General features: G+C 44.1%; 2 protein-coding genes and 1 long non-coding RNA gene across 4 annotated transcripts in view; all 3 read right to left on the bottom strand.

The window, feature by feature from the left end:
- The window catches only part of LOC309523254 (uncharacterized protein), a gene marked incomplete at both ends in the record, with an annotated part of 611,327 nt that overhangs the window by 137,755 nt on the left and 447,311 nt on the right, over nucleotides 1-26,261 (bottom strand). The gene's annotated exons all lie outside the window — the stretch shown is intronic.
- The window catches only part of LOC309523358, a 432,302-nt gene that overhangs the window by 1,027 nt on the left and 405,014 nt on the right, over nucleotides 1-26,261 (bottom strand). The gene's annotated exons all lie outside the window — the stretch shown is intronic.
- On the bottom strand, nucleotides 79-25,307 carry LOC309523319 (high mobility group protein B3). 2 transcript variants are annotated; one of them, XM_082207122.1, is made up of 5 exons: nucleotides 25,195-25,307; nucleotides 20,832-20,990; nucleotides 17,127-17,266; nucleotides 15,501-15,675; nucleotides 79-1,147 (listed from the first exon to the last, which is right to left on the bottom strand). In XM_082207122.1, exons 2-5 carry the CDS (start codon nucleotides 20,979-20,981, stop codon nucleotides 1,121-1,123), a joined length of 492 nt encoding a protein of 163 aa, XP_082063248.1. In that variant the 5' UTR covers nucleotides 20,982-20,990; nucleotides 25,195-25,307; the 3' UTR covers nucleotides 79-1,120. The 2 variants fall into 2 exon arrangements, with proteins under 2 accessions (XP_082063248.1, XP_082063247.1); XM_082207121.1 differs by lacking the exon at nucleotides 79-1,147 and adding an exon at nucleotides 5,037-6,179.

The following is a 26,261-nucleotide window of genomic DNA, read 5'->3' as shown; positions in this document are numbered from 1 at the left end:
TACTCATATTTAAAGCTCCTCAAGAATGTCAAGGATTAACAAGCAGCTCTCTTCACACAGAAGGCTGGACACTCTTGACATTTTTATAGTCTTAGTTTTATTATTATTTACACAAGAACTCCACCACACTCATAATCAATCCTCACTGGAGCTAGATGTTGGCACGATTAGCCTCTTTTTACGACCCCAGCATAAAGAGCTCCACCCTTTTCCTGCTTTGCGACATGCGTCATGTTTTTCCCTTATTCTCCCTAAACCACCTGCACGAGGGGACTCATAAACAGTATCATTGCTAGAACTTAACTCCTGCCCTTCTTCTGCTTGCTTGTTTTCACTGACAGTGTTTCTCTCTCCCCCCTTCCTCCCCCTCGCTTTCATTTTCTCTCTCTGCAGCTGTCTCTCCCTCCTGCTCAGAATTTTCATCTTGGCTCATGTCAGGGAAGGCAGGAGGCTCCCTGACAAAGAAGCTGCTACCAGTTAGGACAATTTCCAATTTCAGCTCCTCTTGTCTTAACATTGGTGAATTTACCAATACTTCCTCAAATGTTTTCTGTGTATGCTTGCCCTTCAAATCCCCCTGCTCTTTCCTTTTGGTTTTTCTTCATAACAATTAGCCTTTCCACCTTTACAAACTTTCCCTCCTGTCTTTGCCCAAGAGTCTCCCCTGTGTCTATTCTCATTTCTGGTTCTTCCGCTGTGTTGTTATATTGATCCAATCTGGTACTGATGGTCTCAGATATCTTAGCCATAGTTTCCATAAATTCTCTTCTCCATTGGTACAAGAATGCCATAATTTCAGCATCTGAGTTCATCTCTGGCTGCCCTGCCCATCCTTCCAATGTTTTCAAAGCAGCCAGATTCCTCTATCAGACCTGATTAAGTCCAGGGCTATTCAGTAGAGTTTCCCAGTAAACACCAGGGAGATCCAGTACCTTTCCAGAGGAAGCATATTAAAACCACTTGTCCACTTTTCCAAAATGTCTCAGAGTGGGGTACAAAGTCACTTGCAAACTGTTCCTTAAAGTCTCAGTTGTGTTTGTGGAGCCAACTTCAAGCTTCTTCCTTCTTTTATTCCTCCCAGCAGGATATATTATAATCCTCAGCAGAGCTCTTCATATATTTAATCAAAGTCTCTTCTGCCAAGTTCCTCAACACAGTACAAAAATAAATTCCCAATTTTATAATCCAATAGTGATAATATGCAATTATGAATAGATTTCAGTTGCTAAGAACTTTCCTTTCCACAACCATAAGCGAAAGGTTTGAGAAAGTGGTGTTAGGGCTCCCTGATGCTCCCAGAAGTCTGGCACTACCTTCCCTTTTTTGTCTCTCAATACAGCATCGTAGCCACTTTTAAAATCTCCTGATACTGACAATCAGTGAAGGATGGGTTTTGGTGGCTCATCAACAGGCACTTGTCCATAAGTTTTTAGTAAAATAAGTTATCCTACTTGCAACTTTTCTCCATGCAATGTAATTTACCCAGAAAGTGAAGGGTGGACCTCCTGTTTTAACCCTTTGTGTATCGCCAAATTCAGTCTAATTAAATCCAATCTGATTATATTTCTTTCTTCAAGCAAAACTGTAGAAGATGCAGAATTCTTCTTACCCTTTTATTTCAGCTTGAATATTTTTAGTTGTGAATCTCCTGCTGACAGCAGGCAGCTCGAGAGTCACGGTACAGCTGAGAGCGCTCTCAACCGCTCCCCCCCCCCGCTTGCCCTTCGACAGTGTTTTTTTCAGGGGGGGCGGGAGATTGGCACTCCGCTGGACCACTTGACACTCCACACACCTTTGCGGAGCTTGGGGGGGCACCTTGGTGCGCTCCCCTCTAACCTCTGTGGGGCTCGGGTCTGCCCGGAGATCAGACTCCTCTTTTGATGGAATTTTATCTCCTTTCCAACCCTTGGCAATCAGCATCCTTACTGACGTTGTTGCATACAAAAAGATCCTCCTTTTCTCTCTTAAGATGTCTGATGCCATAATACCTAAGAGGAAGGCTTCAGGTTTTTTGATAAACGTTATTTTGAACAGTTTTTAAAAAATTCATTATATAAGTTGCCAAAAGCTCTTTATTTTTTTTGCAAGCCCAGCGCATGTGGTACATTGTTCCCTCTAACTCTCTACACCTCCAGCATAAATTTGAGTTGGTTTTCTATATTTTAGCTAGTTTGCTGGGGGTGATGTACCACCTGTATAGCATCTTCATAAAGGTTTCTTTTTTATAGTAAAACAAGCCATAAATTTCAGCTCCCTTCTCCATAAATTTCCCCATTCCACCATCTGTATGTTATATCCAAAGTCCATCGCCCACTTAACCATAACCGATTTTACCTCTTCTTTTTTTATTTCCCAGTTTAGTAATAGTCTGTACATTTTGGAATGCAATTTGTCTCTATTTTTTAATAGACCTCTCTCTAATTCCGATATTTCCGTAGCAAAACCAATTTTTTATCTACCTTAAAGATGTCGTTCAATTGGTGGTATTGTAACCAGTCTGAGATGATGTCTTATATCCTCAAACTTTCTCAGTTTTAATTGATTTTGTCCTCCTCTAACAGTTCCTTATATGTTGCCCAATTCTTATTTATTTATTTTTTCTTTACTGAGAAGGCTTCAAGTGGGGATAACCACCAGGGGGTTTTCTGTTCTAATAAATTCCTATATTTATCCCATACGCCATACAATGCTTTTCTTATCACATGATTTAAAAACCCCTTGTGGACCTTCACTTTCCTGTAACACAAATAAGCATGTCACCCATATAGGTTATCAAATCCCTCAAGAGTTAATAAATCAGTATTCTGTAAATTCATCCAGTCTTTCAACCAGCAGAGACAAGCCACTTCATAGTACAATTTTAAATTCGGTAATGCAAACCCCCCCCCAATGTCAATCAGCAATTTATGTTTTATTCTAAGTTTTTTTCCTTGCCAGATAAATGTCAATAAGTCCTTCTGCCACTCCTTAAATTTCCCTGCTCCTCCTACCACTGGAATTGATTGGAAAAGATGTAACATCTTGGGTAGTACCATCATTTTTATTATGGATATCCTCCCCCATAGTGAGAGGTTCAACCTATTCTATATCTCTAGATCTTTTTAAATCTCTAACCAGATTTTAAAGTTGTTGTTGTTTAGTCATGTCCGACTCTTCGTGACCCCATGGACCAGAGCATGCCAGGTTCTGTCTTCCACTGCCTCCCGCAGTTTGGTCAAACTCTTTAAACAGGTTTATATTTTTCATTGTGAGCCAAATTCTGAGGTATTTTACTTTTTGGGTAATTGAGGTTTTTTGCAGCTCCTCTTTAACTTGTTCTGACATGTTCTTCACTAACATCTTAGTTTTAGTTTTGTTAAGTTTAAATCCTGCCACCTGACAAAATTCTGCAATTCTTCTTAACACTATGGGTAGGCTTTCCATTGGATTTTCTGTTGTAATTACTAAGTCGTCTGCAAATGCCTTCAATTTAAATGATTTGTTTCCCACTATGATTCCTTTGATCTCACTGTCCTTTCTTATTTTGCTCACCAAAACTTCTAATATCAGGATGAACTGTAGTGTGGACAATGGACATCCCTGCCTTGTACCCTTTGTTATCCTAAAATTTTCTATTAGTCCGTTGTTTATAATTAGTTTGGCTCTTTGATTCTGATATATCACATTTATTCCTCTATTGAAGGTTTCACCTAGATCCATTTTCCCCATCATTTTTAAGGAAATCCCAAGATATATTATCGAATGCTTTCTCCGCATCAACAAACATTAATATTGCTTGCTTATCACTTCTCATTTCCAAATATTCCAGAATATCAATTCTCATTCTTATATTGTTCTTCATTTGTCTGCCTGGTAAAAAAACCCACTAGGTCTTCCATTTATTATGTCCTTTAATACCCTTTTTAAACTGGTTGCTAGAATGTCTGCAAATAATTTGTAACCATTGTTCAGGAGCGATATTAGTCTATAATTTTGTACCGACTTTGGGTCTAGACCTTGTTTAGGTATTAGAGTTATGAATGCTTTTTGCCAAGTTTCTGGTAGCTTCCCTTTACTTAGAACAACTTTCTTTTCAGGTTGGGTGGATGATTATCATTATCCTGGAACCCCAATTTGATGTATTACTTGCTGTGCTTTTTGGGGCGTGCTGTAAAACATGGGGTTTGCACTGCAAAACGATGCAAAACAATTGCAAACAGCTGAAAGTCTATAATTTTTGATAATAAACCTGATTTGCAATGGGGTTGAATAATTTTGATTGTAACTGTAATATTCTTCCTACCAGTAACTGAACTGCTGGTGGTCAAGGAGTGGGAGTACACAAGTCTGAAGCAGTTTCAACACAGGACAAAAAAGAGGCACATTTTAATATTTACAAAGCATAGAATTTGGGCTATAAAGGTACCCAACACAGCTAAAAAGAAACACCTGCTCCTTCTTAGTTACCTTCTTAGTTACCTTCCGCAGGGCCTGCAAGACAGAGCTGTTCCACCAGGCCTTTTGTCAGGGCATAGCCTGACCCCCTCCTCTGGCAATCTGCACAAAATTTTGCTTGATGGTTGCCATTAATTTGATTTTAATTTGATTTAATTAATTTTATAATGAATGTTTTAGAATGTTGAACTATTCTGATTGTTGTTAGCCACCCTGAGCCCAGCTTCGGCTGGGGAGGGCGGGATATAAATAAAATTTATTATTATTATTATTATTATTATTATTATTATTATTATTATTATTACTATCTTTCCAAACAGTGGTATACACACATTTAAGGTCACAAGTGTCCCAGTTTCAAAGGAGTAAGACTCAATCTTGCACAACATCTTTAACTCAAGTAGTCCTTTCCTAGACCATCATGCTCCTTTCTTGGGGAAGTGGAAAAGTAAAGCTTTACTAAAGTTTTAAAATGGTTCACTGGCTGGATTGACGCTGAAATAACTTTCTGTTTTGTTTTGTTTTGTTTTGTTTTTGTTTGTTTTTTTGCTGCTGCAGGGAACCTTGTTAAAAGCAGAAAGATTTAGAATATTGTCAAGAAGTTTTAAAAATGTAATACTATTTATTTTTGCTTCAAAAACATTTCAGCATTCTAAACATACAAAAAACCCCAACATAACGTTTTTTGAAAATTTTTGTTTATCTGTTTAAATACAGGGTGTTTTTGAACTTCAATTTTCTGTGCCCTCTCTTCACATTTTAAGCTGAAAACGAAGAGATCTTCAGTTTCCATTTAAAAATTACCCCACTTAATTAAAAAAGGAAAGAAAAGTATCCATACAATTTCTCATGCCAGCTGAAATTCCCCCTCCCCTTCTGCAACTAAGAATGGCAGCAGAATGCTAGTTTCACTATATACAGAAATAAAACTTTAGGCTAAATGGATGCCCACTGTACTGTAAATAGATCTAATTTTGCAGAATGTGCTTTGAGATACGACCCCTCTGTCCCTCTGTGGAAGAGTGTTACAACCTTCAGGGAGTTACTGCCCATCCCCCTCTGAGGCATCACCACTGAAAGCATGAACCACAAGAATCTGTCTAGTTTTTACAAACTATAGATATGTACAGTTTTATAACCCAGGATTTTCTAACCAATAACCATATAGTTAAACACCACCTTACAAATTAAAAAATAAGATGCTTGAGAAACATTTATAAATGCTTTGTTACACCAACAGGAAAAGTGCACAGAGTTGAGGAGAACACAAGAGTGTCTTGCTTCCACCTTTTTGTTTTAAAAATGCTTGGAAATATGTACAACTTTGTTACAATTTCAGAGTGCCTATGGACACTTAATATAAACCATGGTTTGGTTATATTTAGTTTTTCTTTCCTGGATTTTCCTACAGCAACTTTATTTAATTTAAGCTCCCACCGCTGGTGTGGTCAAAATCTAAATTATGTTATTAAACCTAATAAAAAGGGCAAATAAGACACCCTCTTAAATAAGAAGTGCCTGTTTATTTTCTCTTTTCCAAATGGTGTTTCCCCTACTCTATGGTATTCACATGGAGACAAGTATTATACAGTTTCTCATTCCTCCTCCTCCTCCTCCTCGTCTTCCTCCTCCTCGTCTTCGTCATCCTCCTCCTCCTCTACCTTTTTCCGAGCTGCAACAGCCGCTTTGGCCACTGCACTCTTTGCACCATCAAACTTGCCTTTAGACTTGTAGTCTGCGACATCCTGCAAGAGCAAGAGGATGAGTTTCACTGGCCTTTGTGTTATCAACCTATTTGCCTTGTTGGGGGGGGGCTTTCAAAATAGCCTATTTCACATGAAATAAGCTAAAGGCACTATTTCACTTATCACTATTGAACACCTTGGGGGAGGTGGGGAGATACGCAGGATTAGACTGATATTTTTTTTAAGCCAGTAAGGAGGGTTATTTTATTACATTGCCACTTCCTCAGTTGGAAACTGGTGCTGGTTGTTAGCAAACTGCAACTATTAACACTTGCAAAACAATGACTTAGATACATAGAACTGTAGGTGTGATGTTACTTGAACAATGGGCCTCCAGTCTCTTGCACCCCGCAAAATTCCACTTCCCATGGAGCTGTACATAATGCAACACAGGAGGGATGACCCACCTGCACAGCATGAGAAACCCCCTCCCATTCACACAAGCGGCTCTATGCATTAAGCAAGTGATATCATACTCATTCTGTGCTTTTTAAAAGTAAAAATTCAGTGCCAAAGTAGCCAAAACTCTGTTCCCCCCAAAAGTAGGAGTAGCCCCTCTTGGATGTAGTTGAACTAAGAACTCCCCATCAGCCCTGAAAATGGACTGTGCTAGTTAGGGCTGATGGGAGTTGGGATCCAACAACATCTGCTGCAAGTTCCATGGGACCTGCCTCTTTCCATGCTGCTGTTGAATGCCAGGTCAGCCCAGAATAAAATCTCCCTCATCCATGATATGATTATGGATGAGGAGGCTGATCTGGCATGCATCACTGAAACCTGGGTGGGTGAACAGGGTGGAGTTGGTCTCATCCAGCTGTGCCCACCTGGGTACTCAGTGCAGCATCAGGCCAGACTCGAGAGTCGGGGAGGGGGAGTTGCTGTAGTCTATAGAGATTCATTCTCTCTCTCTCCAGGCTCTCTGTTGAGTCGGGGTGTGTGTGTGTGATCTAGAGTGTGTTCCTGGCATTGGGCAATCAGGACAGATTAGGGATTCTGCTGGTTTATTGCCCACCTTGTTGCCCAGCAGTCCTCCGGCCTGAGCTGACAGAGCTGGTCTCAGAGGTGGTGTTGAGGATTCCCAGACTGCTGGTGTTGGGGGACTTCAACATCCATGCCAAGGCAATTGGCTTTAGGGCGGCTCAGGACTTCTTGGCTGCCATAACAACTATGGGGCTCTCCCAACATGTCACCGACCCAATGCATGTGGCAGGCCACACTCTGGACCTTGCTTTCTCAACTGGTCGGGAAGAGGGTGATTTGAAAGTGGGGGACATTGACATCTGTCCCCTTTCATGGTCAGATCTCCTGTTGAGATTTAGGCTGTCATCACCATTTCCCCTCCACAGAGGTGGGGGACCTATTAGGAAGGTCCGCCCTTGGAGGCTGATAGATCCAGTGGGATTCCAAATAGCTCAGGTCATTGACACGATCACCCCTGAGTATCCTCTCCCACTTTGTGGAGCCCCTTTGGCCCCCTGTAAGCCCCCATAGCTTAGAGCGAGGAAACAAGCTGGGAGACGGCTTGAATGCAAGTAGAGGAAAGAGCTGAATGAATGCAACCAAACACTGGTAAGGGCTCATTATCAAGCCTACCTAGTGGCAGGGAAGGCAGCAAGGAAGGCATACTTTGCTGCCTCCATTGCATCCTCATTATGCCATCCGGCAGAGCTATTCCAGGTAGTATGGGGCCTTTTACAGGCTGGCCCAAAGGAGGTGGTGGAACCAATGGTAGCTTGCTGTGACTTGTTTGCAAAGCATTTGGAGGATAAAATCATTTGCATCCACAAAGATCTTGACTCTGTTGTTATAGCAGAGGAATCTCATGGGGTGTCCAGAGCACAGTCTAGTCCTGTTGTTTTGGTTGAATTTCTAATAATAAATAATAATAATAATTTATTTATACCCCGCCCATGTGGCTGGGTTTCCCCAGCTACTCTGGGCAGCTTCCAACTGAATATTAAAAACAATACAGAATCAGACATTAAAAACCTCCCTAAACAGTTGTCTTTTAAAAGTAAAATAGTTGTTTATTACCTTGACATCTGATGGGAGGGCGTTCCACAGGGCAGGAACCACTACCGAGAAGGCCCTCTGCCTGGTTCCCTGTAACCTCAGTTCTTGCAGTGAGGGAACTGCCAGAAGGCCCTCGGTGCTGGACCTCAGTGTCCGGGCTGGATGATGGGGGTGGAGACACTCCTTCAGGTATACAGGACCGAGGCCATTTAGGGCTTTAAAGGTCAGCGCCAACACTTTGAATTGTGCTCGGAAACGTACTGGGAGCCAATGAAGATCTTTCAGGACCGGTGTTATATGGTTTTGGTGGCCACTCCCAGTCACCAGTCTAGCTGCTGCATTCTGGATTAACTACAGTTTCCGAGTCACCTTCAAAGGTAGCCCCACGTAGAACACATTGCAGTAGTCCAAGCGGGAGATAACTAAAGCATGCACCACTCTAGCAAGACAGTCTGCGGGCAGGTAGGGTCTCAACCTGCGTACCAGATGGAGCTGGTAAACAGCTGCCCTGGACACAGAATTAACCTGCGCCTCCATGGACAGCTGTGAGTCCAAAATGACTCCCAGGCTGTGCACCTGGTCCTTCAGGGGCCCAGTTACCCCATTCAGGATCAGTGCGTCCTCCACACCAGCCCGCCCCCCCATCCCCCAAGAACAGTACTTCTGTCTTGTCAGGATTCATCCTCAATCTGTTAGCTGCCATCCATCCTCCAAGCGCCTCCAGACACTCACACAGGACCTTCACCGCCCTCACTGGTTCTGATTTAAAAGAGAGGTAGAGCTGATGATCTCTCCCAGCGGCTGCATGTAGATGTGAAAAAGCATGGGGGAGAGGGCGGAACCCTGAGGCACCCCACAAGTGAGAGCCCAGGGGTCTGAACACTCATCCCCCACACCACTTTCTGGACACGGCCCAGGAGAAAGGAGCGAAACCACAGCTCCCAGCCCCTCAAGACGGTCCAGAAGGATGTTATGGTTGATGGTATCAAAAGCCGCTGAGAGATCCAGCAGAAATAGGAAACAGATCTCACCTTTGTCCCTAGCCCGCCGGAGATCATCGACCAGTGCGACCAAGACAGTTTCAGTCCCGTGGTGAGGTCTAAAGATGTTTTTTTAAGAAGCGGTTTAATGACTGCCTCTTTCAGTGGGCCTGGGAAGGCTCCCTCACAGAAGGAAGCGTTCACCACCCCACAGAGCCCATCGTCCAGCCCTTCCCAGCTTACTTTTATCAGCCAGGATGGACAAGGATCAAGGAGACAGGTGGTTGGTTTCATTCGTCCAAGCAGCCTGTCCACATCCTCGGGGGTAACAGATTGAAATTGATCCCATATAATACCAGAAAGAAATGGATGTCTCGTATACCCCAGGTAGTGTGGTTGCCGACCTTGAGCCAGACATCCTGGAGAGTGAAGTCAAATGGGCTTTAGAAAGCACTGCTAATAACAAGGCCAGTGGAAGTGATGATATTCCAGCTGAACTATTTAAAATTTTAAAAGATGAGGCTGTTAAGGTGCTACACTCAATATGCCAGCAATGGCCAGAGGATTGGAGAAGATCAGTCTACATCCCAATCCCAAAGAAAGGCAGTGCCAAAGAATGCTCCAACTACCGCACAATTGCACTCATTTCACACGCTAGCAAGATTATGCTTAAAATTCTACAAGGGAGGCTTAAGCAGTATGTGGACCGAGAACTCCCAGAAGTGCAAGCTGGATTTCAAAGGGGCAGAGGAACCAGAGACCAAATTGCAAACATGCGCTGGATTATGGAGAAAGCTAGAGATTTCCAGAAAGACATCTACTTCTGCTTCATTGACTATGCAAAAGCCTTTGACTGTGTTGACCACAGAAAACTATGGCAAGTTCTTAAAGAAATGGGAGTGCCTGATCACCTCATCTGTCTCCTGAGAAATCTCTATGTGGGACAAGAAGCTACAGTTAGAACTGGATATGGAACAACTGATTGGTTCAAAATTGGGAAAGGAGTACGGCAAGGCTGCATATTGTCTCCCTGCTTATTTAACTTATATGCAGAATTCATCATGCGAAAGGCTGGGCTGGATGAATCCCAAGCCGGAATTAAGATCGCTGGAAGAAATATCAACAACCTCAGATATGCAGATGACACAACCTTGATGGCAGAAAGTGAGGAGGAATTAAAGAACCTTTTAATGAGGGTGAGCGCAAAATATGGTCTGAAGCTTAACATCAAAAAAACAAAGATCATGGTCACTGGGCCCATCACCTCCTGGCAAATAGAAGGGGAAGAAATGGAAGCAGTGAGAGATTTTACTTTCTTGGGCTCCATGATCACTGCAGATGGTGACAGCAGCCACGAAATTAAAAGACGCCTGCTCCTTGGGAGAAAGGCGATGGAAAAAACCTAGACAACATCTTAAAAAGCAGAGATATCACCTTGCCAACAAAGGTCCGTATTGTAAAAACCATGGTTTTCCCAGTAGTGTTGTATGGAAGCGAGAGCTGGACCATAAAGAAGGCTGATCGCCGAAGAATTGATGCTTTTGAATTATGGTGCTGGAAGAGACTCTTGAGAGTCCCATGGACTGCAAGAAGATCAAACGTATCCGTTCTTAAGGAAATCAGCCCTGAGTGCTCACTGGAAGGACAGATCGTGAAGCTGAGGCTCCAATACTTTGGCCACCTCATGAGAAGAGAAGACTCCCTTGAAAAGACCCTGATGTTGGGAAAGATTGAGGGCACAAGAAGAAGGGGAAGACAGAGGATGAGATGGTTAGACAGTGTTCTCGAAGCTACAAACATGAGCCTGACCAAACTGCGGGAGGCAGCGGAAGACAGGAGTGCCTGGCGTGCTCTGGTCCATGGGGTCACAAAGAGTCGGACACGACTAAACAACAACAATATGACTAGACAGGACTCTAGCACTCTCCCGCCCTTGGCCCTGCTCCCACAGTGGAGTCTACCTCCTTCCGAATCTGAGCAACTTTATCTGCAAAAAACTTTGCAAAAGCATTGCATGAGATCTTGGGGTCCCTACCCGGCCCCGATGATGAAGGTGGTTCTGATAGATTGCGAACCACCTGAAAGAGTCTCCTCCTGCTGTTTTCTGCAGATGCAATAGACGCGGCAAAGAAGGTCCTCTTCGCTGTCGCCATCGCCACTTGGTAGGCTTGACGTTGAGCTCTAACCTGTGTTCGGTCCAATTCAGAGTGAGTTTTCCGCCACCGGCGCTCTAGCCATCTCAGCGATTGTTTCATCACCATCAGCTCCAGGGAAAACCATGGGGCTGTCCGGGCTCCATGCAATCGGAGAGGATGCTTCGGAGCCATGGTATTGGTAAGCCTCGAGGATGTGGACAAGGTGCTTTGATAGGTCAGGGCAACCACTTGTGCTCCAAACCCTTGCCCCTCTTGCTGATATAAACCAGCAGGGAGGGAACAGCTGGCTGGGCCAGGGAGGTAATCAATGCCTCTTTGCGAGATGGGGTGGTCCCTGCCTGTTTGAAGGAGGCAGTGGTAAAACCACTCCTTAAGAAACCTTCCATGGACTTAGAAAATCTAACTAACTACCAGCCAGTTGCTAATCTCCTTTTCCTGAGCAAGGTTCTGGAGCGGGTGGTTGTGTACCAGATCCAGGCACTGTTGGAAGACACTGGTTTTGTAGATCCATTTCAACCAGGGTTTAGGCCCAGAAACTGCTTGGATCGCCCTTTATGATGAGCTGTGTCATGAGAGAGATGGGGAAAGGTGCCCCTGTTAATTCTCCTTGACCTATTGATGGCTTTCAATATTATCAACCATGGTATCCTTCTGGAGAGGCTGTCCGAGTTAGGGGTGGGTGGTACTGCTATGCAGTGGTTCCAGTCCTGCTCGGATAGTCATTCCCAGGGGGTGTTGCTTGGGGAGTGCTTTTCAGTCCTGTGGAGCCTTCAATGTGGGGTTCTGCAGGGCTCGATCCAATCCCCTATGCTGTTCAACATCTACATGAAATCACTGGGTCGGGTTATTCAGAGGTTTGGAGTACATTGTCAGCTGTATGCTGATGATACTCTGCCCTACTTCTCCTTTACATCTGCAGGTGAGGCAGTGCTGGACCGTGGTCTTGCCTTGATAATGGACTGGATGAGAACCAACAAACTGAAACTCAATCCAGGTAAGACTGAGGCACTGTTGGTGGGTGGTTCCCTAGACCAGATGTGGGGGGTCGCCTGCTCTTGATGAGGTTTCACTTCCTCTGAAGGAGCAGGTTCGTAGCTTGGGGGTACTCCTGGATGCTTCGCTGTCACTTGAGGCTCAGGTGGTCTCAGTGGCATGGAGTGTCTTCCATCAGCTTCAGCTGGTGGCCCAGCTATGACCCTATCAGGACAGGGATAGCCCAAGTACTGTTGTCTATGCTGTTAACCTTGAGGTTAATTACTGCAATGCGTTATATGTAGGGCTGCCTCTGAAGACTGTTCGGAAACTCCAGCTAGTGCAGAATTCAGTGGCCAGGTTGCTCACCGGGGCAAAACGGTTTGAGCATATTACACCAATCCTGACCCGATTGCACTGGCTACCAATTAGTCTCTGGGCCCAATTCAAAGTGCTGGTTTTGACCTATGAAGCCTTAAACAGCTCAGGACCCCAGTACCTTAAGGACCGCCTCTTTCCATATGAACCTACCCAGACCCTGAGGTCATCTTCTGATGCCCTCCTTAGTGTGCATCCTCCTTGAGAGGTCCGGAGGGTGGGCAACACGAGAGCGGGGCCTTCTCTGCTGTGGCTCCCCATCTCTGGAATGCTCTCCTCAGGGAGTTTTGCTTGGTGCCTTCATTATACGGCAGGCAAAAACGTTCCTCTTTAACTAGGTCTTTGGCTGATTCACACCTAATGCCCTTTTAAAATGTGTTTGGGGGTGGTGTTATTGGGTTGTTTTTGTGTGTGTGTGTGTGTGTGTGTGTGTGTATACATATACACACAAATTGTGTGTATGTATGTGTGTGTGTGTTTCTATATTGTGATCTTATCCTGTGAACCACCCTGAGACCTGCAGGTATAGGGTGGTATAAAAAATTAATAAATGATAATAATAATAATAATAATCTGGGTGGCCACAGGTTTCTCATTCCTACCATACAGGCTTACACAAGCTAAGGAAAGTTGCATGCTCTCCAGCCCTAATAGCTAGGAAAAAAAGCAAAGGGGTCCTGGAACTCTCAACCCCATAACATCTTCACCCTTTGCTTACAGAAGGCACCGCCAACTTTCAAACTTGAGTTTAGCATAAGCGCCACAGAAACAATTTCCTGTGGAGCTTAGTTTCTGGTATGTTTCCCAACCCACTTCAACATGCTGGTGCTAACTGGGTTACTTTAAGACTGTCGCTTTACCCATATGGCCTTGCCTATACACTGAGATCTGCTTTGGCGGTCTTGCTTTGACAGGCAAGGTACACACAAGAGGTGGCCCCTTCCAATTAACCTATGCTTGTTTATACACTTGTGTGATTTCAAACACCTCTCCTGTAGTAATTTTTACACCTAACTGATGTGCCTAAATAATCTTATATCATTCCTCCTATACATGGACGTATGCTACTTTTAAAGGTTTGTCCCTAAAAAGCCCTTTATAGTTTTTTGGGAAATGAGATTAGTTTGTGAGATCAGAACTCTGTATTATCAGTTCCACCCCATCCCCCCAATCTATACCAGCAGAACTGGTTTCAAATTATTTGTACCCTGCTCAGTAGTCTCCCACTGAATTGGCTTTCCAAGTGCAATTCAAGATGGTGTTATTACCCATAGGGCTCTCTCACGTGAATCTGCCCATCCTCCAAGTTTGGGTTTTACATATCTCTTGCATGCACCATTGGCTTCTGAAGTAAGGCATCCCCTGCCACAAGAGGCAAGGTTATCTTTCTCATTTATTTGTGTTTGTCCAGCAATTGAAAACATTCCTTTTAAAAACAAACTTTTGATTATGTGCTGATGCTTAAATGTATTGATTTACAACAAATGCTAGTACTTGTATCTTTTACTGCTATTTTTAGTTTTGATAATTTGCATTTTAAAGGTGGAAGCACTGCAATCTGTATGCTTGCTTTTATATTTGTAAGCTGCTATGAGCAACTCCTTTGTTGCTGGAGTATAATTTTTTTGAAATTAAAATATTATGCCATAGGATACAGCCCAGCTACCTCTCTAGAATTTCTTTGTATTTCAGGACAGACAAAAGGAAGCACTTCTTCACACTGCATAGTTAAACTAGGGAATTCACTCCACAAGAGGCAGTGATACCAGCCAAGATGGATGGATTTAAAAGAGTCTTATCCTTCATGATTTTGTCTAATCCTATGTATGTCTACAAGCTATGGTGGCTATGTTCTACTTCCACTGCAGGAGGCAGTGGAGACCAGCTATTGGGAATCATAGGTGGAGAGAGTTCTGTTGCGCTCAGGTTCTGCTTGTGGGCTTCTTATTTGTATCTGGTTGGACCACAGGATTCTGGACTAGATGCACATTGGGCCTGATCCAACAGGGCTTTTCTTACATTCTTAGTTCAAATTATGAGCTTTTTATGCCTTTTAGCAGAGCCCATCACTGCTAATTTGCAATGGTTGATGCCAGAGGAGAGAGAGAGAAAAAGAAATTGCATCTTTACAACATAAAAACACATAAATTAATACAATATTCCTGCTTGGGCTGGCTTCTGAGACAGGGACAAGTTTGGAAATGGCAGGAAAGCTTTACATATTTCAGTACCGAGAGTGTTACAGTATTTTGTTTCAGTTATCTGCTCTGAAACTCTGGGATGAGGTGGGATAATACACTTCCAATCTAGCAAAAGGAAGGTATGCCAAGGTTTCCTCCAGTGACATAAAGACAGCAAGATAAACATGCCATATCTTGTCAGTGTTAATAGTTAAAAGGCCTTGGAGTCAGCTGAAATCCCTTTAAGTAAATTGTTAAGCACAGTTTCCTGATAAACATGCACTCACCGATGTTACTGGAATTTGTTTCCAATGAAGGAACTATCAGTAGGCTTGGAATGCCCTCTTAGCTGGGAAGTACTCCACTGATTTGGGAACACCACATGTGTTAGCACAGTTTACATTTAAAGCAGGCTTCACCAACCTGGTGCACCCTCCAAATGCTGTCAGAACTCCCAACTCCCATCAGCCAGCTGCGCTAGCTAGTGCTGATGGGAACTGGTAGTCCAACAAAAGATCTGGAGAGTGCACCAGGTTAAAAAAAGTCGGCTTTAAAGTGTCTGTCATGAGACTGATGTTTCATTTTTGGAGCAAATGTAAGCAAGAATTTGCAGCATATGGACAGAAGCCACCTGAGCCTTACCTTCTCATACTTCTCCTTCAGTTTCGCAGCCTTGTTGTTGTAAGGCTGTTTCTCCCCATCACTGAGGTTGTTCCACATTTCACCCAATTTCTTTGCCACGTCTCCAATGGAGATGCCAGGATTAGTGGATTTGATATTGGGACGGAATTCTGAACAGAACAGGAAGAATCCAGACCTTGTGAAGGATGGGAGGGAGAAGACAAACTGCAGTTGAGAGCTGGCATGGTGGCCAGGGGTTTATTACCTATACTACAAGCAAACTAGTTTTTAAACAGTAGCTTCCTCTCCCCAATAAACAATAGTTATTTGGTTCAGATGCCACACTACAGTTTAGTGTTACATGCACAAGTCTTGGACTTGAATGCTCTCCTGGCGTGGCCGCCAGACCATTGGAAGCTCCAAACCACAGTTTATCTGGGCTCAGACATAACAAGACACTGCTGTTAGAAGCAAAAGCTTTCAAGATTTCAACTATCTCCTCCTTGCATGCCATACCAGCAGAGAAGTGGGGAGTTAATGAGAATGAGGCCTGTACAAATAGTACTAAAACAGCTTTCTCCAGCCTGGTGCACTCCAAATGTTGCTGGACTACAACTCCCATCATTCCTGACTACCAGTCACACGGGGTGGGGCTGATAGGAGTTACAGCCCAGCAACCTTTGGTTGGCACCAAGTTGGGGAAGGCTGCCAGCTAAACCATTTTAACATTGCATTCAAATGAGCTCAGTGTGAAGGTAGCACTAGGGATTCAAATTTTTCCAGTGTTACAGATCCAAGGACTCTCGGTGGGGGATAGAGTGGCAGAAAACCACAACAGTTTGACTGATGTGAAACCAGTTAGAAAATATAACCTAGGCATGAGCTAGTAATTCCCCAATTTAAATTCAACTCAAAACTCTTTGGGGGACCTTGGCAAGCCACTAGCCCTCAGCATCAGCACCCCCACCTCCAAGCTGTCTTATGAAGATACTTTCAGTTCAACTTCTGGCTCATCTTCCAGGACAGTTGTAAGCATTAATGTTATGTGAAACACCAAACACGCCAGAGTGCTATTAAATAAATAACAGAATTAGGAGATCAGGGTCATTAAGTGAAGACAAATTTCAAGCTTCTTTCTCCCACCTCCAGGATACTCACAGAAGTGGCAAATGGTGCCACTCTCAATCAACTACTCAGTGCCAAGATTTAGGTGATCAGGTATTAGTAGCCTTCAAAAGCATTAACTTTTTTTTATTAACAGTTGTACTGCTATCTTGAAAATAATCAAGTCTTTCCAACAGTTTGTTAATAGGTTAACTCTCACCCAATGCAGCAGACTGAGACTCTGAAGAGGTTTCTTTAAAAGTGCTTTCTTCAGTTGTTTAGCATGCAGAAGGTCCCGGGTTCAATTCTTAGCATCTCTAAGTAGGTCTGGGAAAGACACCTGCCTGAAACCTGGAGAGCCACTGTCAGTCAGAGTACAATACTAACCTAGATGGGGCAATAGTCTGATTTGGTTTAAGGCAACTTCTCACTGTCAGATCTACTTCTTTCTTACTTACTTTGTTTAAATGCAGGCTTGCAATGTTCCACCTAACAAATATGCGAATAAGTTTATGTACACAATTATGTAGGGAAGTTACTTACGGTGGCCGTTTGGGGGCATTAGGATCCTTCTTCTTCTTACCACCCTTTGCTGGTCCATAATCCTTCATTTCTCTCTCATACCGTACTTTATCAGCTTTAGCCATTTCATCAAATTTACCCTTCTCTTTGTTTGACATGGTCTGAAAGGCAAACAGTTACTCATGCACCTTCCCAAAAAGAGCACACAAGCCACAAACTAAGGCAGGAGGAAAGGACCATAGCTTAAGAGGTAGAAAAAATGCTTTTCAGGCAAAAGGTCCCAAATAAAATTCTTTTTGAGGAGACAGACTTCTACCAGAGACCTTGTGGAGATGCTGCCTGCCCAAGTAGGCAACACCAGACCTATGTTCCAAAAATACAGCTGAGTTGCTCTCAACCATCTGAAATAGAACCAAGCACTCCCTGCCAAAGCCCAAGTCTGTAAGGCCATTGGTTCACCCTTGCATGCTTTAGTTCCAAGGGAAACAGACTCAAAATTAAGACCAGATACAGTGGCTTGTATCTTCCGTCTTCTGTATGTTACTCCCAAGCTTCCCAGATAAAGATAAAAGCAAATTTTAAGAGCATATTCTTGACTATAGCTATACCTGCACACAGTGTTAGAAACTGAGATAGAAAAGCTAGGAGCCAAATGGCCCCTGGAACATGGGTTACAGGCGCAAAAACAGAATGGCTAGTTGCCACCCCCCCCCCAATACAGCAGCACCTTCTATTTATTTTTTCAAACACATGAACTGATTCACAATTCATATCAGTGATACATTGTTAATATCACACTTTAATAGCAATTCTTTATTGGAAACCACAAACATAGGTCAACTCCTGCAATAGCAGCAAAAACCATAAGTCATTTGAATAATTAATATGTTCAAATACCAGTCTCTCTCTGTGTGTATATGTGATGTGTTATGTAAAGTACTGCACTAGATTTGAACTAACAAGCTTTGGGTGGGGAGGAGAGACAAAGCAGCACATGGAAGGCAGCAGCCAGTGATCTAACAGCAATCTCATAATCTCATAGAAACTTACGAGCTCGAAGGGACCCAAAGGTCATCTAGTCCAACCCCCTGCAATGCAGTAATATCAGCTAAAGCATCCATGCTAGATGGTCATCCAACCTCTGCTTCAAGGAAGGGGTGGGCAGGGAAGGCAAGGCATACTTGACAGAGATGTTGTAAGGATTAAAAGAATACATACTTGTAGTATCTGAACACTTGAACACAATGCAAAAACTTATTACTGTTACTATATTTAATTTTTAATTGTTGTTTTAACTCTTAACTGTTGCATTGTTTGAATGTACTTGCTTTACTCTATTTTTTATACGTGGATGCTTATTTTAATGTTTCAATGAAATTATTTTATTGTGCACATTTATTACATGCATATATATTATTTCGTAATTGGTTTTATACTTCTAAGCTACATAGAGGCCAACTTTGACAATTAAGCAGCATATAGATTATTACTACTATTATTACTGAACTTGAAAGAAATTTGAGAGAGAAAATGAAACAAATGTGCAACTACTAGATTATTTGGAGAGGGACTGTGAGAAGAGGAGGAAGGGGGAGTAGAAATATAGTTCTATGAGCAGTTCCTCCTAAATAATGGGGTTGGGGGAACAGATGATGTCTCAAATCTCTCCAAAGCAGCCTTCCAGCCTTACTTAAACATGAAAGGAACTTGCCAGCCTCTCTCTCTCCCTCCAACTCCCAAAGCAAAGCTCATTTTGCTTTAAAAAACACACACTCATACACACCCCTTCTCTTCTGACAAAAGGGGGGGTGGCAAAGTGGGGTGGGGGAGTCAACTGCCTGGAGAAGAAGGAAGAAGCAGAGAGAAACCAATCCACCCCTTCTCCGAAAACGGTGCCCCTTTAAAAGAGGAGCAAAAGCAGCTCTGAATTGGAGGTGTGGGGGTGGGCTGAAAAACCAGCTGCTTCAGTCTGAGGAACCAGGGCGGAGGAGGGGCTGTGTTTTTGCTATGACAGACCACTTGCTTTTCAGCTTATGCAAATGGTACCACAATGGAGTAAGATTTATTCTTCCTGCAGAGTGTCTTAAGCTCAACAACCTGATCACAGGTTTTCAGCTTTTGTGCTCCCTCTTAGGGACATTGCCCTCACTGGAGACTTTAGTCACAATGGTTGTGACAGGAAATCTAAACTTGGTCACAAGGTGGGACTATTGAGTCTCAAAAGGCGCCTACAGTGGTGCCCCGCAAGACGAATGCCTCGCAAGACGGAAAACTCGCTAGACGAAAGGGTTTTCCGTTTTTTGAGCTGCTTCGCAAGACGATTTTCCCTATGGGCTTGCTTCGCAAGACGAAAAACGAAAACGTCTTGCAAGTTTGTTTCCTTTTTCTTAACATCGTTAATACAGTTGCGACTTGACTTCGAGGAGCAACTCATAGAACGCGGTGTGGTAGCCTTTTTTGAGGTTTTTGAAGACTTTGGTGATTTTTGAAGCTTTTCCAAAACTTCTTTTAAACTTTTAAAACTTTTTTTTGGGGGGGTTGGATTTTGGGTTGGGGTGTTTGGAATTCAAGGACTTGGTGTTGGGGAGGGGTTTGCAAGAATCTGGAAGCTTGTGTGTTTTTTCCCTGCATTTTTGTGATTTTCTGTGACCATTGGGCCACTCTGCTGTTTTTTAAAAAAAATTCTGGATTTGAATTTCTGTGTGGTGGGTGGCTGGGGGAACAGTTGAGGAGGGGGTTCTTCAGCAAGAAGCAAAGAGTGGAAGAGGAACCTTCTTCAAGTTGTCCCCCAGAGTCTTAGAAAATGTACTGTACACTTTGTTGATTTTTAAATGTTTTTCTGTCATGTTTAGAAACTTAATTTATTGTTCCTTCAATTTTTGAAATGCTCTTTACAGTATGTGTGACTTTAAAGAGCACTTAATAAACTCTTGTTGTACCAAATTTGGCTTTGTTTGGACTTTTTTTGACCATAGGAACGCATTAATTGAATTTCAATGCATTCCTATGGGATTTTGTGCTTTGCAAGACGAAAAATTCGCTAGACGAAAAAACTCACGGAACGAATTAATTTCGTCTTGTGAGGCACCACTGTATTCTGTTTGAACCCTGCCTGTGCAAATACGGCTGTTCTAGACAAAGCAGCATGGGTAGGCAACATGATGCCCACCAAATGTTTAGGACTCCAATTCCCATCATCTTCAGCTGCCATGTTGGCTACTCAAGAGATCCTGCATCCTCTACTTTAGGTGTGGGGAACCTGTGTCCCTCCAGAGGTTGTTGGACTCAAACTCCCATCGGCTCCAATCAGCATGGCCAAGGTCCATAGAGGGTCATGGCTTCCCTGAAGTAGATGATGCAGAATTCATCTTCCTAAGAGCTTTCATTATTTATTTTTTAAAAAAGCAAGAGTTTGTAGTCCCTATGATTCCAACAAATGCTTTAAAGTGTGCTGGCAATGCCCAGTGAATTCTCAGATGCTAAAAGGGACACAAGCTGGGTTTTAGACTCCTTCATTGCTCTGTAACTCCTTGACTTGGGCTATTCAGTAATTTGAGATAATGGAAATAAGCTTAAATGGCAGAGGGGGACAGTAATTAACAGAATTAAGGACAGTTGATTTTGTTTTAAAGTTGAAAGTGTGTTCATGCAGTGAACACATAGCTTTCTCCCACTAGGCCATTGTCTTTATAGCAAGTGTGAGGAATTGGGTCTGGGAGACAATACCTTCCACCTCTCTGAGCACTTCTTTGAGAACTCTGCAAAGTTGACAGGAACTTCTGGATTCTTCTTCTTGTGTTCTTCACGGCAGGTCTGAACAAAGAAGGCATAAGCAGACATCTTCCCCTTTGGCTTTTTCGGGTCACCTTTAGCCATTTTTACTCTCTGGAAAGGTATTTTAAAAGATCACCACTTACCATTCCAACAAGCAATTTATGCTGTGTACACTAGGCAACCAAACTTATAGTCAGGCTACCCTTCGGTTGGTTAAAAATGACATAGTGTAAGACTGACTTTTGCATACATCTTAAGATCTTATCAGCCAAAACCAGATAATTTCTGTCAACTGGGAAGCTGGGTTTTTTTCTTGAGCTGACATGGACATTGTGCAAGTTCTCTACTGCCACAGCCAGTGGCAAAGAAAGGAGAACCAGCACCCAGGGTGACAAACCTCCCACCAGCGCATGCGCGTGCGCCGTACATACTGCGTATGAGCGTGCGCCGCTACGTAACGCGCATGTGTGTGCCGCTACGTAACGTGCATGCGCCATACGTACCCAGGCGGGATCCTCTGCTCGCGGCTGCAGTGACGGCGGAGGGATTGTTTGGCGGTATCCCGCCGCCGCCCATATGCCGCGTATATGCATGGTATGTAAGCGGCGCAGATACTGCTGCCATCCATACAGCACTCGAGCGCTGCTGTGCATGCAAGGTACGTATGGCACATGCGCCACTGGGCGGTTTGCCAACAGCGCTGCCCAAGTGCTATACGAACGGCGGTGGAGGGTGCAGCCACGAGTGGAGGATACTCCGCACGTGGCGGCGGTGGCACGATGGCGGTGGCTAGCACCACCGTGCCCGAAGGGGTGCGAGCCCCCTGTGGGGTGCCTTTTTGTCACCCCCGCTCAGAGACAGCACCCGGGTGGATCGCCCCCGCCCCCTTCCTCCGCCACTGTCCACAGCATTATTGCATAGTTTTTCACTTGACTGAGCTTATTTGCTTACATTTGATGGTCAAGGGCTGTAGCTCAGTGCTAGAGCATCTGTTGTACATGCAGAAGGTCCCAGAGTCAGTCCCCAGTGGCATCTCCAGGTATGGCTGGGGAGAGACTTCCTCTCTGAAACCCTGAAGAGCCTGTGCCAGTCAGTGTAGACTATACTGAGCTAGATGGACCAATGGGTTTGACTCAGTAAAAAGCAGTTTTCTATGTTCCAATGTCAAGCACATGTTTGAACCAGCCCATAATACTAGAGGGAGGTTTTCAACCTTTTTGAGTTCAAGGCTCCCTTGACCAACTACATTCTTTCTGCTGCTCCCCTGTAGTGAAACATACTCTGGGCCTCAGAATCCCAGTTATGTTACCCCTTTCCTGCACAGCTGGCAGCCCCTCACCCCCTTTCAATCACCCTCCCTTGTGGAGTGCTCCCTCAGCCTCCTCTCTTTCCCCTCTTTGAAAGTCCTCCAGGCAGCAGCTGCCATCTCCCCGGTCTCTGAGCACCTCCCCCCCAACCCAAAGAGAGGTGCCTCTTCATGATGCCCCACAGGGGCCTGGGAAGAGGATGCTCCCAGCCTTGATGGCCCGGCAGAGACTGGCCAAGGGTGAACATGAGGCCAGTGCCTTACCTTGGGAGGCAGCAGTGGCAACAGTGGGCACCGCCAAGCCTGCATGGTGAAAAGGCTCCCTTTCCACACCAAACACTCAGCTCCTAGGCAGGCATTGCACACAGCAAGCAAAAGAAAGGCCAGTGTGGCACCTGCCTGCCCGGTCTCCCACTTGTCCGTCCATTTCCAGCAGCAAGGGCTGGTGGACTGGCTGGCTGGGCTCCCTCACCCACTTACTTCCTTACTCTGAGGCCACCTCAGCTCCTGGCAACCAGAGGCACCATTCGCCTTGTAGGCTGCTGCAACAAACAGTCGTGCAAGCCTTTGGGAGGCAGAGACACAAGATGGCATCAGAGGTAAGGAAACTATCATTCAAGGCACCCCAGAGTGCCACGGCACATTGGTTGAAAACTGTACTAGAGTATTAAAGGGTTAACTAATACACATAGTTGTGACTTGTAGTCTTTGGCTAGCCTTCAATAGGAAAACTCTCCTACTTCTTCAAGACTTAAAAAATGCATTTCATGTCAGAGTATCTGTCATGCATCTCATATGGACACCTTTTACTTCAGCATTATAAAACCAGGTCTCTGAAATTAAACATATTTAAACCAAAGAGTTTATTGAATAAAAGCATGACTTATAAGACTGATGTTACTCCACCAAGGGATCTATAGTTTTGATGTCAGAGTGGTCACTATTTATTAATTTTAATGCCCAGAACAGCTGCTAACCTTTCAGATATGAAAGCATCTTTCCCACCTCATCTCTTGAAAAAGCATGTATTTATGAGGTTAAAAGCAGGGGTGGGAAATTTGCTCATTATGGGTTTTTTAATGTCTTTAAATGAACATTGGTAATAAATATCATTAAAAGTTTAAATTAATTTTGTTATTGATTTCTTCCTCTCCAGGAAAAAAAGATCAACACCCACATTTCTTAAAAATCACACCTAATCCTCACATTTCCCTTTCTTCTAATCAATAATCCTATTTCAATAGGATTCAATAGGCGTGACGGGGTGTGCGTGGCAGGGATCTTCCTTCTTTTTCACCTTACTACATTGGAGCAATTTGTTTTTTAAAAGCCCTTTTATTGCCTTCACAAATACAGCTGGGATATGCCCGGGGTCGCTATATATTTGCTGGAGTGACTCCGAGAAGCTGAGTGAAAAGGCGGGGTGGGGGAGAACTGACGGGTCACTAAAGACACCAATAATTCATCTTCCATTTTGTGTAATGCTTACTCATGAAAGAAAGTGCCCCGCAAATAAGCCCTTCGGCTCGCCTTTGGCCATAAGGGTCAAAGTTGGCTGGAGCTGGGGCAAGCTGTGGGGTTCTTGCCCTTGCTATATAGTTTTGATGCTTTGCTAAGGCAGGGATATGGAGAGAAGGGTTCCCCCCTCGCCCATAGCCAGCCAGCTCCATACGCTAAAATGGCTTCTCTACAAGGCACCGAGACTGGTATCCCTAACAAAGCCACCGGCACCCGTCTGCTCGGATGAAAACTGCAGGAAAGGAAGCCGAAGCACCCGGGCTCCCGGAAACCAACCAGCCCCGTAGAAAAAGCTGTCCTCTTTCCTATGAGGCGGGGTCCGGGAAATGGGGGGGGGGGCAGCTTTTGAAGCAGCCTCCCACCCCCATTTCCCTGTTCAGCTCAATAGTCTGTAACAAAGACTGCCTGTCATGAAGCCATTACAAACCCTGGCTAACGCTCAGCCGCGCCGAAGGAGGAAAACTGCAAGAAAGCCGAATCCGGCTCCCAACCACCCCACCACGGGCGTGAACTGATAGAAAGGAGGGGTGGGGGGTCTCTGACCCCCCCCCCCATTTCCCCCCGCGTCGCTCCTGTTTGCCGCCTCTCTGTTGCCTTTACGTTTTTCTTCCTTTAGTCGTACCACTAAAACGCCAGCCATATTAACGCACACAAGACCTCAGCTCAAGCATATGGCAAAGGGCGAGGGGGGGGGGACGGTTCAGGGCTTAGCGGCGGTCACAAGGGGACAAGGGACACATTTATGTAGAGGGTAAATAAAAATATTGAGGAAACGAAAGGCTTGGGGCGGATCAGAAGGCGAGAAGACATGGTGGGGAAGAAAGAGGGAGGCGAGGGAGAAGAGAGGCGGGGTGTTTATGTCCTGGATGCGCAGAGATTATCCTTTTCAGATTCTAAAGCGGCAGCCATTACTAACGCAGAATAAACACCAGGCACCAGAACAGTCCGCTGTCCCCAAGAAGGCGAGACAAGGTGAGAGGCAACACACGTGGAGAAGCGGAGACGGGGCTGACATGACAGTTAAGCGGGAGGTCCCCCGCCCATGCGGGAAAGTTAATGTACCAGCCATATTCTACTGTAGCAGCAGAAAACCCATGTGTGTGGACTTATTAATTTTCCCTGCAGAATAAGAGACACCCCTAAATGATAATGGCTGTATGTGTGTGTTTTTAAGCGCCTATCTGGGCGTCGTCGCCCACGCACCCCTAATCAGAAATATAAAAATAAGCCTAGCTCCATTTACACCAGGATCCGGGACAAGTCTCGATTTCCGACGCCTACTTAAGAGGAAGGTTTGGGAAAGCCAAGTTAAAAGTTGATCGGAATACATATATACACACAAAAATTAAAAACTGAGAAACTTCTTTAAGCAAAAAGATCCCCCCCCAAAAAAAAGAACAATTAAAACTGTTTTTCTTTAAAGGGGGGCATTTAAAAGGGCGAGCAGAGTAGCCGCCCCAAAAACAGTTGCAAAGTGCTCCAGAAACCTACCTGTATTGTTCGCTTTAACCTAGGCGATAAGCAAGGAAAAGTGAGCAAGGCGCACGCAGAGGACTCAGCGCTAGTAGCTGCGGCTCAGCCTCGCGTTGGCAGCCTACGAGAGCGGCCTGATTGGCTGTAGGGCTCTGCCGTTTAAAACAACCTCCTCGCCCTGCCACTGGACTAAAGACTTATGAATATTAAGCATAGCCCCACGCCTATTTGGTTAGAAGTGGTTAAGTCATTCATTCACAATAACACCCTCTAGCAAAAAAAGGGAAAAAGGTAAAAGGCGGATCTACACGGATCCTCGTGAATTCATATGATTTTTTTCATTCAAATTAAATAAAACCACCATGATATTGTAGACCATGTCTTACTCTGTAGAAAGCATCAAAAAAATCACGCATCCACTGTTTCGGGGGGGGGGGGCGCAGGGGCGCAAAAACATGGTTAAAAAACACGGATCCTCATGGATCCTCATGATTTTTCTTTTTTTTTATAATAATTTTATTACATTTTTCCAAATTACAGAAAGAACAGAAGGAAAAGCAGAATAGAAGAAAAAAAGAAAAAAGAACAGAAAATCACATCCATTTCAACAGCTTATTTCAAATTTCCATTGGACTTCCCCACATCTCCCGCATAATGCATTCTTGATAATAAAGTCATCAGCAAATTATACCCTTATTTCGTGTGTTTCTTTATATTTTCAGTTGCAATTTAAGTTTAAATCTCTTATTCTCCATTTACTCTAAAAATATAACATGATATCATTTTTACCCATTTAAACTTTGATTCTTTCACAAATGTTAGCAATTTCATAGATAATTAAATTTCATTGCTGGGGCTAACGTTCCAAATCATACGACGTCTTATGTTTCATACAGCTTATAATACTTTTGCAAATAGTCTTTAAATTTTTTCCAGTCCTCCTCCATTGCCTCTTCTCCCAGGTCTCGGATTCTTGCAGTCATCTCGGCCAGTTCCATGTAGTTCATCAATTGCGTCTGCCACTCCTCCAGTGTGGGCAAATCTTGGGTCTTCCAATGCTTGGCGATAAGAATTCTTGCTGCAGT

Source organism: Podarcis vaucheri (assembly GCF_965113315.1).
Source record: "Podarcis vaucheri genome assembly, chromosome: W".
In the NCBI taxonomy this organism is placed as follows: domain Eukaryota; kingdom Metazoa; phylum Chordata; class Lepidosauria; order Squamata; family Lacertidae; genus Podarcis; species Podarcis vaucheri.
The sequence above is the reverse complement of the archived record's forward strand: the minus strand, read 5'-3'. Positions and strand labels throughout refer to the sequence as shown.